General features: G+C 36.1%; 1 protein-coding gene across 2 annotated transcripts in view; it reads left to right on the top strand.

The window, feature by feature from the left end:
- LOC106876895 (17-beta-hydroxysteroid dehydrogenase 14) overlaps positions 1-13,372 on the top strand; it is a 33,640-nt gene that overhangs the window by 18,409 nt on the left and 1,859 nt on the right. For both annotated transcript variants that reach the window (XM_014925642.2, XM_014925643.2), the window contains 5 exons: positions 906-972; positions 1,978-2,069; positions 5,084-5,188; positions 8,222-8,289; positions 8,924-9,020. In XM_014925642.2, the coding sequence (XP_014781128.1) occupies positions 906-972; positions 1,978-2,069; positions 5,084-5,188; positions 8,222-8,289; positions 8,924-9,020 (429 nt within the window). The remainder of the gene's footprint in view (positions 1-905; positions 973-1,977; positions 2,070-5,083; positions 5,189-8,221; positions 8,290-8,923; positions 9,021-13,372) is intronic.

Here is a 13,372-nt window from a genome sequence, read left to right as displayed (position 1 = left end):
CTACCCAACCTGTAGATCTGATATCGGCTATTCTCCATATCTTATCTATTTGACTTTACATGCACACACACACACACACACACACACACACACACACACACTGCTAGCCTCTCTTGACTCAGCATTCACCTGCGTGTCCTGCTCCCGCTGCAGTGTAGTATATTTATTTTTCCTTAAATCTCTATCCAACATTGGAACTGGTAACATCCATTTCCCTTTGTCCTTGCCCTCAAGTTTTTTCATATCACCTGTCACTTAACACATGTGCATAAGTGCAATTCTGTGAAATATTCACTCTTATTTACATGGCAGTTATATGCAATTTGACTGAAGGTTGTATCGTGTACAGAATATTTTTTTGGTTTATGGCAAAAATGGAAAAATAAGACTGAATATTTATTTTATGAGTGTTGTGCATTAAGTCTATAAAATTGTACATAAAGTATATAAAATGCATTAAGTAATCATTGTATTCCAATTTCTTTCACTTTTCAATGATTAGCAGATGAATGACTGACATTTGATACAGACACAAAACAGGCTATGCTACAGGTCTTTTGGATAGAGTTTTCAGAAATAACCCAATAGGTTTACCATTAAATCTGTGAAATATTCATGGGTCCCACTAGTTGAGTATTATTCCTTCACTGTTACATGTGTTTAACTTCTCCCTCTCTGATGATTGAATCCTTACTCGGCCTATGGAATCCTTGCTTGGCACAATGTTCCAATAACTTGGGTATTCTAGAAACAGCTGTTAGAGACTATGAATGCATTTTTATTACATATCTAAATTAGATGTCCTTGTTAAGTCTTGCCAAACAGTTTTGTCTTTTCATTTCTGTTTTTGATCTATAGTTATTTGTATTATGACTTAATATTCTTCATCTTTTCTCTTTTGCCAGAACATGATTGCTAAGGTGGTTGAGAAGTACAGCACCATTGACTGTTTAGTCAACAATGCTGGCTACCGTAAGTTGACTTCTGTACTAGACTGGGGTTTTTTTTTGGTGATGGGGGAGGTTCGCCATAGTGTTTGTATTACGTACCAGTGAAGGTGCTTTTATGTGGTCGATTGATTTACTAGAAAGAGCAGATAATTTTTTGTCATCACATCACATTCTATCTTATAAAGGAAGGTTATATTCAATAATATGGTCTAGATTGTTGGCACTCCATCGCTTACAACGTCGAGGGTTCCAGTTGATCTGATCAATGGAACAGCCTGCTCGTGAAATTAATGTGCAAGTGGCTGAGCACTCCACAGACACGTGTACCCTTAACGTAGTTCTTGGGGATATTCAGCATGACACAGTGTGACAAGGCCGGCCCTTTGAATTACAAACACAACAGAAACAGGAAGTAAGAGAGACAGATAGTTGTGGTGAAAGAGTACAGCAGGGTTTGCCACCATCCCCTGCTGGAGCCTCATGGAGCTTTAGGTGTTTTCGCTCAATAAACACTCACAACGCCCAGTCTGGGAATCGAAACCGCGAGTCTGCTGCCCTAACCATTGTGCCATTGCGCCTCCACTATGGTCTAGATACACTGTGCCAAAGTAAAAACTCTGGATATTCAGGGCTGAAATACCTTAATGCATTTGAATTATTGATTTGTTTGATCCAAGCTGGCTTGGAACTAAACAGCAACAGCAGCATATTGATAACTTCCAAAGTCATAAATCCCCAGATTTATGAGAGAGAGGGATATAATAATTGTTTGCTTTTTTCTTTTTTTTTTTTTCTTTTTAATCTGAAGTGGATCTAAATTCAAGCAGATCTATGATCAAAACTGATCTGGTCATTATTATCAAATCTTGCTAATACAGTTTTGACATTTTGATGCCTTCTAGTTTCCACCACCTTGGTGACCCCCTTGACACCTTCTCGTTGCCACCATGGTTGTGATGTCTTGAAATATTCTTCACTGTAGTACTGATATACCAAATAATTCTTATCATATGAATATTTTTTCCAGATCCTGGACATTTTCCCATTGACACTGTTACAGCTGAAGGCTTTACTAATCTCATGCAGTTAAATGTTGTTGCTGTGTTCCTCACATGCAAGGTGATTTTCCTCATTTCTTCATTTCTGTATTCTCTTATAATTAGGAGAGTATTGTAGTTCACTTGAAGCATTGTGTATTGTTTGTAAAGAATAAAAAGTTTAGAATGGCACAACAATGCACTATAAAACAAAACATGGACTATATACCTGTTGTAATTTGGTTATCTATAGTCTGATGATATTTCGGAATTACAATTCCTTCAGATCTTCTTGGCTGGAGTCTCTACTATAAACCGTTTTCCAATGGTTTTCTTTTTTCGGAAGCGTCTCAGTAGTGGTCTCACGAAGCTTCTTCCGGAATTCCTCATGAGAAGTGCATGTGGTCGGCTATGTTTCAATCTTGTGTGTGTTGGTACATCTGTGGCGCTGCTTCTAAGTTATAATTGTTATTATCGTTTCTTTCCATCATGTCTTAATTTTTCTGTGTTAAAGATCTTCTACTATATGCAAATGGCATTCCCTTTTTCATACAACGCTCATTGTAGATCCATCACACATGTCAATGCAATGAAGGTCAACACACATTTGCATCCTGTTTTCCATGTGGAGGATGAGAAAGGACAATGCAGGAGTGTAAACAAAGGAATGTCAATACCTAGACTTGTACTAGTGACTGAGAGTTGCAGTTAGATTTGCAGAAAATGCACATATTCCCAAGCATGATGATGACGCACATTTACAGCTATTGTGCAATGTCGTTCAATTCTAATTAAGTAATTATCAAATAAGTGCTTTGTTTGCAATTTATGAATTTTCCACTAAAAAACAAAAAAAAAAACTTTGACAGAAACAGGATTTGGACATGGTAACAAACATGTATGCTTCTCCACAAACATTCTTGTAATATCGTCTGATATGGGTGAGGTTTGCACAAAGGGGGAAAATAATAACGATATGATGTTCACACATATTTCAAAGGTCATTTAGAACAAAGGTCAAAAAAATTAAGATCAATTTTCTAAACATACTCTTTTACTTGTTTCAGTCATTTGACTGCAGCCATGCTGGAGCACCGCCTTTAGTCGAACAAATTGACCCCAGGACAAATTCTTTGTAAGCCTAATACTTATTCTATCAGTCTCTTTTGCCGAACCGCTAAGTTACGGGGACGTAAACACACCAGCATCAGTTGTCAAGCGATGGTGGGGGGACAAACACAGACACACAAACACACACATATATATATATATATACATATACATATATACGATGGTCTTCTTTCAATTTCCGTCTACCAAATCCACTCACAAGGCTTTGGTCGGCCCAAGGCTATAGTAGAAGACACTTGCCCAAAGTGCCATGCAGTGAGAATGAACCCGGAACCATGTGGTTGGTAAGCAAGCTACTTACCACACAGCCCCTCCTGTGCCTTTAAAATATTATGCCCAAATAAGAATAGTAAGAATAAGATGTTTGAGGGCCAAGCCAAATGTCATACAATATTCTGTTCCACTTCTGTTTCGAGTTCACGTGAAAGTCTTTGAAAGAAATACCAGCAATTTTTGTTTGATTCCTTTTACTCTGTTCAAGGAAAAATGTCCATATATTTTCCACAGTAATTTCAGTTAAGTCCAGGATTTGCCAATTTTATTTGATTCTTAAATTTGAATAATACCAAAACTTTTGCACATTCCCAACAAGCTTTTTACTTATACTCTAACCCTCTCACCTGGCATGAAGCCATCACCCTCAATACTACCTACCACTTCAGTTGAGGTGTCTTGCCTTGTAAATTATTTGGTGACCTCATTGCTGATGGTGCTAGGTTAAAAAAAAACAAAAAACCCACTACACTCTGCAAATTGGGTGGCATTAGGAAAGGCATCCAGTCATAGAAACCATTCCAAAACAGACATTAGAATATGGTGCAGTCTTCTGACATACCAGTTCCTGTCAAACTGTCCAACCCATACCAGCTTGGAAAACTGATGTTAAATGCTGATGTATATCTTGTTTCAGTCATTAAACTGCAGCCATGCTCATGCACCATCTTGAAGGGTTTTTGTCAAAAAACAAAAACAAACAAAAAAAACACCAGTACTTATTTTTTAAGTCTGGTAGTTATTCTATCAGTCTCTTTTGTCAAACTGTTAGATTACAGGGACTTAAACAAATGAACACTAGTTGTCTGACTGTGGGGGATAAACACATACGCACATGTACACGATGGGCTTCCACCCACTCCCCATCAAAAAAATTCATTCAGGACATTGGTTGTCCCAAGGCTATCATAGAAGGCATTTTCACCCACCAGGTACCACATAGTGAGACTTAACTCAAAACGCTTTGGTTGCAAATTGAGCTACTTGACCACACAGCCATATAACATAATACTAATAGTTTTACTCATTCCTCCAATGAAAGTCTCCACTTGAATTGTTGTATATCTCTTCTTCATGACAAAGTAATTTATTCCCCCTTGTGAATATTTTATAGTGGTCTGTTTCACACAAACCATAACTGAGTTACTTAGATTCTACACAATCACCTTAATATTTCTATTCAAGAAGGCGATGAGTTGGCAGTAACATTAGCATGCCGGGTGAAGTGCCTAGCGGTGTTTCATCTGTCTTTACGTTCTGAGTTCAAATTCCGCCGAGGTCGACTTTGCCCTTTCAGCCTTTTGGGGTTGATAAATTAAGTACCAGTTGCATACTGGGGTCGATCTAATCGACTGGCCCCCTCCTCTAAAATTTTGGGCCTTGTACCTAGAGTAGAAAAGAATATTTCTATTCAAGGCAGCAGGCTGGAAGTATCATAAGCCCACCAGGCAAAATTCTTAGCAGCATTTCATCTGTCTTTACATTCTGAGTTCAAATGCCCCTAAGGTCAATTTTGTCTTTCATCCTTTCAGTCAATATAAGAAGTACCAGATGAGTACTGTGGTCGATGTTACTGACTTACCTCGTCCCCTGAAATTGCTGGCCTTGAGAAACAGAATAGGATTGAGGAGCAGAAATGTTTGTTTTTCAGTGTTATATATGATTTTTTTTTTCTTTTTCTTTTTCATCTAGTATGCCCTTCCACACATACGCCTTGCCAAAGGTAATATTATTAATATTGCTAGTATGGTGGCTCACATTGGCCAGAAAGACTCTATTCCTTATACAGCATCAAAAGTAAGTAGTATCATAAACCTTCTTTCTTATTTTTCTTCAAAAATTAGATACAGATACAACACTGACTTTCTGGATACTGTTGATCCAGAACCTCTAATAATCCACACCAATTTACAAGCAGGAACATCAAATTCTCACAGCCAACAGATTAGTTTACAGGCTTGTTGCATAGATTAGTACCTTGCAAAGTACACTATCAATGAACTTGTATCATTATACAGGTATCTATATTTCATTTAATTATACTGTGTAACAATATTTTTACCCTTGGGTAGCAGCTGTTATCTCCTAAAAAGTGTAAAAAATTACTAACATTTCCTTCCAACTTTGCTTTTACAATATTTATTCAAATCCCAAAGAACTCCTCTCAACACATTGCTATGATGCTCCCCAACTATTCCTGCTCATAATCAGAGATGTACATATTGTCAGCCACTAAGGGACATTCTCAAGTGGTTATGGTCAAGCAACTGACAAGCAAATCTGTAGTACTGAGCAGAATATTTGCCTTAACAATATTTCTGCTTCAGCAACTCCTGAATCTGCCTGAAATGTAATGGAAAATAGGTCAGTTTCAAAACATTGATGCCGAGGATTATTAAGTAGAAGCAAATAGGAAATAACACTTACTGACCAAAGTCAAAAATTAAAATTATGTTAAACAGTGTTATTTGAGTGTGTTGACCAAGGTGACTACCCCTGGTTCAGTAAAGTCTGTAAACTGCAAAATCTTTAGAACCCAGGGTTCCTGAAAATGGATGTTGTATCTGCATTTATTAAATCATTTTTGATATGCTTGTCAATCCTGATCAAGTAAACTTCTGATAAAAGTCATTCCAGCCATGACCATTTTGTTCTTTTTTTAAGGGTGTCTAACATTACATTGTCATATATTCTTTTCCTAAAGACAGCAGGGTGGAATATGAGCGATTTAGATGCTCTTTCTAACAGCTTGAGTGACTATATAGAAACTCCCCCATTGGCTCAGCCGTGAATAAATATGTGTAGGGAACCTATAATAGAAGTATATCCAGGAAGACATGAGACAAGGTGGTGAAGCATGATCTTCGAACTTTGGGCCTCACGGAGTCAATGATTGGTGACTGAGACCTTTGACAATATGTCTTGCTTAAGACCCATCAAGACAAGTGAAGTCAGTGTCGTGGCAGATACTGGTGTCATGCAACTGGCGCCCATGTCAGTGGCACATAAAAGCACCCATTACACTCTGAGTAGTTGATGTTCGGAAAGATATCCAGCTGTTGAAACCATGCCAAATTGGACTGGAGTCTGGTGCAGCCCCTCAGCTTGCCCAGTCCTGGTCAAACCATCCAATCCATGTCAGTATGAACAACAGAGGTTAAATGATGATGATGTACCAGCTTATTTTTAGGTCATTTTTATATTGAGAATACAACAAGCCTCTCATATTGGTCATTCAACCTACTTGGAATACCAGCCAAATTTTCACTCTTGAATGGAGGATATTTTGGACAAAATATTTGATACCACAAAGTGGTAATGGCCCCTCCATCTCCATAAGTAATTCGTGAGTTTGAGTTGCACTTTTTAGCAGGTCAAGTAACCCCACTGGATTATTTGATCAACAATGTATTATTCTAGTGTTGCATTAAAATAAGCAATACAAAATTTATCAACAATTTCAGATAAAATAACTTTACATAACTTCATCTGTTCTCTGTTTTATAAAACACTATGGATTTAATGACTTCATACTTCATTCATTTTCAACTGATATATTTGGTGTGTAGTATGTACACCTTGGCCTGTGACTGAACTCAGTATATCAATATTTCAAGCAGTTTCCGTACTCTTATCTTTATTATATCTGCATACTTTCAATCCTATCAACTTTGTAACACACTGAAGATAAAAATAAGAAATTAATGCCAAATTTTGAATAGCAACTTTAAAAGAAAAATTGTTTTAAAGTTAAAATTTATTACCTTAATTTATTATACTTTGGTATTAAAAAATCATGAATAACAGGTTTTTCAAGAGGTTCATGCATAAGTATAGATTATCTAAAAACTTGAATTATAATTTCAAAATTCATTGCATGTCTAGTTATCCCTTGTAAGGCACCAGTGCACTGCAGCACAATGTAAGAATCTTGGAAAGATATTGAAAAATATACAAACAGCTTAAAATATATATTTTAAAAAGATACTGTTAAAATTTTAAAAACATTTAGAGAATATAGAAACAACTGTTTATATATTTAGGGAAAAATAAACATTTTTTATTGTTTATATATTGTTTATATATTTAGGGAAAAAAAAATTTTTTTTTTTGTATTTGACTTGTGATATTATTCAACTGAAATGTTGAAACAGATTTTGTCATATACCAAGAAGGCCATTATGCCAATAATGCACCGATTCTATTTCACCTCTTTTATTATTTATTAATTGATTAATCATTTAATCAGTTGCCTAATTTATCATTTGATTAATTATTTGGTCAATCAATTAGTTAGTTTTGTCAGTCCTTTTATCACAATTGATGGTCACATCTACCCAGGTTTCAGACCTAGCTGATTGAGTGAGTGATTGATTGATCGATTGACTGAAAGATTAATCAAGCAATAAATCATTTAATTGGTTAAATGGTCAACTAATTGACTAATAATAATTATAAAAGTGAAATCAACCAGTGCATGTGTTTATTATTGGCATAATGAACTCCCACAATACAACAAAGCAGAAAATGTAGGAACAGCACTGTTAATAATTTTCTTTATTTTTCCGTAAATTTTGCCTACCTTGTTTTATTAATTATATTAATGAATAACTCTGTTTTAAGGATGTTCAATCATTAATATGTGTCTTTCTAAAGATTTGAATAATTTTTTTAAATTCTGAGGTGCATGTAGATACTCTTTACAGAGCACCTGTGCATTGCAGTACAATGTTTAGAAACCATTGTCCTAGATTTTCATAGGATTTGTTTTGTGAAATGTAAAGCCATTATCATTCTTTAACATGGCTATTATTTATGGTTTGATGGCAGGGTGCTGTTTCAAGCATGTCTAAGAGCATGGCTATCAGTGAAGCTAAACATGGTGTTCGAGTGAATACGTGAGTAAAATTTTTTCTAAATATGAAACCCTTTTCTGCATTATATTTTTTAAGTTAGAATTTCTGTTTTATTTTGGATTTTCCAATTTCCTGTATCAAGTAATGGACAGAAGCATTTAGAAAAAAACAATTAAATTCATAGTCGAAAAAAATCAAGAATATTGATTCTAATCGTAATGATGGAGAGGAGTACGCATTTTCCCTTTCCTTAATATTAAAAAGAGCATAGTATGAGGGAGATTTGGTTGTTATTTCTAGCAGATTGAACAACCACACAGAGTACCTCATTAGCTCATTTGTTGATGAGTATAAGTAAACAAAAACTAAAGGAAAAACAGACACTAGCAAACAAACACACACACACACACATACACACACAATCAATAGTTCCAGGGCTGGTCCCAGGAATTTTTCGAAGGGAGGGCAGAAGGTCAGAAGGGAAAACAATCCCAAGAGAAAAGGGCATAACATTATTTAGGAGGGTGCACTTCTTGATGGGGGCCACATGACCCTCAGGCCCCCATTGTTTCTTTCTTGTACATTTTGCAACGGTAATGTTGGTTGTTGTATGATAAACATCTGAGGCTTGTAATCTTGGAAAAATACATTTTTAATATATTTTTTTTTTTTTTAGAATTTCTCCTGGAAACATATTGACACCTTTGTGGTGGGAAGTAACGAACAAGATGGAAGATGGAGAAAAATTTTTCCAAACTGCATTAACTCAACAGGTGAGAAATATATTTCACATTTATTTTGGGTTGTGAGATTAACCACTTATGTTTAGTGCCACTGCATGGCACATAGGACAGGTGTCTTCTACTATAGCACTAGTCCAACCAAAGCCTTGTGAATGGGTTTGGCAAACAGAAACTGAAAGAAGCTCATCATGTGTGTATGCTTGTATCTCTATTTGACATTGCAGACTACTTGTCTACAGAAATGTAAACATAGGTGCAAGTGTGGCTGTGTGGAAAGTAGCTTGCTTACCAATCACATGGTTCCGTGTTCAGTCCCACTGCATGGTACCTTGGGCAAGTGTCTTCTACTATAGCCTCAGGCTGACCAAAGCCTTGTGAGTGAATTTGGTAGACGGAAACTGAAAGAAGTCCAGTGTGTGTGTGTGTGTGTATATGTATGTGTGTGTGTGTCTGTTTGTCCCCCAAACATCGCTTGACAACCAATGCTGGTATGTTTATGTCCCCATAACTTAGTGGTCTGGCAAAAGAGGGATCTTGTTCAAAACGGGGGCACCAGTATTTTCTTATCGAAACACTTTGAAACTTGGGACACTGGTAGAATGTGTCATATAAAACATCTTTTTCTCTTAGTCTTAACAAAAAAACGTACATCGCAAGTTATTTCATGTTAAAGTTGTCGTGTTTCTGTAATTTCAACCAATGACTGACGTCCATTCAGCCGAATAACAGTAAGTGCTGACTACGTAAACAAACGATTCTCGCAGTGATAAAATTATTATTTCCTTGTCAAAAAACGGCTGAAGCATATTGGCAGTAGCTAATAAACCTTTCTATTATAGGCACAAGGCATGGTTTTTTGAGGGAAGGAGCAAGTCGTTTAGGGTTAGGGAAAACGAACACACGTGTGTTGCCTCTGCAAAATGTCAGAAGTAATGGAGATTAAATACGCTTTACACCGCCTAAAGTGCCAAAGGAGTAAGTGTAAATAACTGAATACTTGTCAGTGATTGGTTGAAATTATCAAAATAAGACAATTTTTTACATGAAAAAAATTCGAATACAAAATTTTTTTCTGTTCTATAACTCAAAATAGATAAGTATACGAAGTTTGAAAGTCTTTCGGTACCAAAAACACTACATAAAACAAATGAAAACTGGTGCCCCCGTTTTGAACAAGATCCCAAAAGAGATCAATAGAATAAGTACTAGGCTCACAAAGAGTAAATCCTGAGGTCGATTTGCTCAACTAAAGGTGGTGCTCTAGCATGGCCACAGTCAAATGACTGAAACAAGTAAAAGAATAAAAGTCTGCAACATTGCAACGGAATCTGTCCCTGGCCATTCCTACTCACTGTCTTAAATTTACAGTCACTAAACAACCTGCTGGATTAAAACCAGGCAAAACGGGGTTTCTCTAACAAGATACCCCTTATAGTAATGTTTCTCAACCAGTTTTTGCCTATGAACCCTTTTGACCCCTATTTTGATGATTTAAAAAAAAATCATATATTGAAAAATTAAGATATTTTGCGTATTGTAGAAGTATAAGCAATTTATTGCATATAAATTTTAATGACAAAATCTTATATGGACCCCGGTTGAGAAACACTGCCTTATAACATCATCCAACAAGTCACTTCTGAACCAAGTGATGCACCACAACCAGTTGTACAGCATCCCACCTACAAGAATCACTGTAGGATGGATCAAAATGCTCATTGTGAGCAATAAAGTTTCTCATATATTTCATTTTCCATTTTTATGATTTGTTATTTACTCAACAAATACTGAAGAATTCCTGAGATAGATCCAGTGACAATTGTGTAAATACTGTGTATGATGTCAGGTAGCCATAAGCAATGAATGTGCTTTATGAGTTAACTACTAGGAACATACCCAATACTTAATTACTTACACACACACACACACACACACACACGTACAGATATATTATGATGATGCTAGTCTCTCATGGTCTGAGAAAGACAGCTCTGCAATTTCTTGCTGAACAACACGCACGATTTGTTTATAGTGATCAAATGTTTGTAATGTACATTAGCTTACTCTCTCCATCAAATCATCATTGCCTGAACAGATGCCTGGTGCACCACACATTAGGTGTCAAAGTGGTTGCAGAGCAACATGAGATGAAGTGCTTTGCTCAAGTACAACTCACCACACAGTCCAGGAATTGAAACCACTACCTTGCATTCATGAGGCCATGCATGCATGTATGTATGTGCGTGTGTGTGTGTGTAATATATATATATATATATATATATATATCTGAACATGGTCAATCCCAGGTCTGCCTGACTGGCTCCCATGCCAGTGACATGTAAAAAGCCAGTACCCCTTGACTGGCTCCTGTGCTGGTGGCATGTAAAAAGCATCATCCAAACGTGACTGATGCCAGTGCCCCCTGACTGGGTCCCATGCTATTGGCACATAAAATACATTATCTGAACATGATCGATGACAGGGCCACTTGACTGGCTCCTGTGCTGGTGGCATGTAAAAAGCACCTACTACACTCTGAGTGGTTGGCATTAGGAAGGGCATCCAGCTGTAGAAACATTGCCAAATTAGATTGGAGCCTGGTGCAGCTGCTGGCTTTCCAGACCTCAGTCAAACCATCCAACCCATACTAGCATGGAAAATGGACAATAGTGATGATATGATTTAGTTTCCATCTACCAAATCCACTCACAAGGTTTTGGTCGGTCAGGGCCATAACAGAAGACACTTGTCCAAGGTGTGAAGCAGTGGGACTGAACCCAAAAACTATGTGGTTGGGAAGCAAACTTCTTACCATATAGTCACATTCCACCTCTTCTTTGAAGATTTTATTATGCTCTTATTTTTTACTTTTTCTTTATCGTGCAACATGCTATAAAGCACACTCATGTTATTTTATTTCCCTATTTATTAGAATTTCATAGGTGGGAGTCAATACTTTGATATTTTAAAGTTTAAGAAAATTTAGTTGTCAAAAGGAAATTGCTATTCCACTATTATTTCTCTATAGGAGGTTAAGGTTAATATGCTATCTGTTAGATATTTTAAAGGGTATTCTTAAAGTTCAGACCATCCATTTTCCCTTCCATATCCCAAATGATCTGACAAGAATGTCATTTTCAAATGTCATGTTGCTAAAGAAATCTAAAAGCCATTGAAATTTGATTTCTTAAGGAACACAGATATTTAATAAATGTAATTTCAACTAAATGTATTGATGATTAGTGCAAAAAAAAAGTTACTATATCAGATATCTTCTAATATTAGATATATTGCACACACAACAATATCCTTAATGGTGCACCTGTTTGTGACATATTTTTTCTTAAAATATGCTCCCATAAATATATATATATATATATATATATAAAGATATTATGAGACATGATCCATTGTTATAATCACATGCATAAGGAATCAAATTTTTATCTTGTAAAATGCATATGCAAACATTATATGCAAAACATGTGATAATACGTTATCAGACATGATCAAATGTATAACACTTATATACATATACAATTCTATACATGTTATTATCAGACATGCACACAAGTGTTTAGTTATATTGTAGTCTTTCCATCTTCCATACACACATATATCTTAATGTTTTGTCTCACATCTACTTAATATTGTCAGTATAAACACACACACACATAACGATAATCTTAAATTCAATACTGATTTGACTGAAAACTAGAAATTAAAGCAGGATTGATTCGTGAAGCTATCTCTATGCATTAAATTTAAACTTCGGAGTTTCTTCCCTTGTCCCTTTTGACAAGAGTTGAAATTAATGCTGATTGCTTTTTTTCATAAGCAATGTAATTTCAGTTCATTAAAAGTTTGGGGGCTGTCTTTGAAGGTATGTGGGTCTTGCTAAACTCACTGAAGATAAGGTCAATAATTCTCTCAACAAATTGATAGCAAAAAGCATCCAGTCCACACTGTAAAGTGGTTGGCATTTGGAAGGGCATCCAGCCAGAGAAACCATGCCAAAGCTTACCTTACCTGTGCTTGTGTCTCATAAAAACCACTCTGTCCACTCTGCTGGGAGTTGGTGTTAGGAAGGGCATCCAGCTGTAAAAACCATGCCAAAACGGACTAGCTCTTATTAAACCCTCTAACCTATGCCAGCATAGAAGGCAGATGTTAAATGACACTGATATATATATATATATATATATATATATATATTAAGTGTGTGTGTGTGTGTGTGTGTGTGCATAGGTTGCATCTACTGCTTACAATAGATGCATCCTGAGCAAGTTGATATCTATTCGTGTGCAGTTTATTTTTCCAACTTCAACCCACTTCTCTCTTTCTTTACTTGAGGTTTAATCTGAATTTTACTTTAAATGAGA

The sequence above is a fragment of the Octopus bimaculoides genome, chromosome 6, assembly GCF_001194135.2.
Source record: "Octopus bimaculoides isolate UCB-OBI-ISO-001 chromosome 6, ASM119413v2, whole genome shotgun sequence".
NCBI lineage: Eukaryota > Metazoa > Mollusca > Cephalopoda > Octopoda > Octopodidae > Octopus > Octopus bimaculoides.
This window is presented reverse-complemented; position numbering and strand designations above follow the sequence as displayed.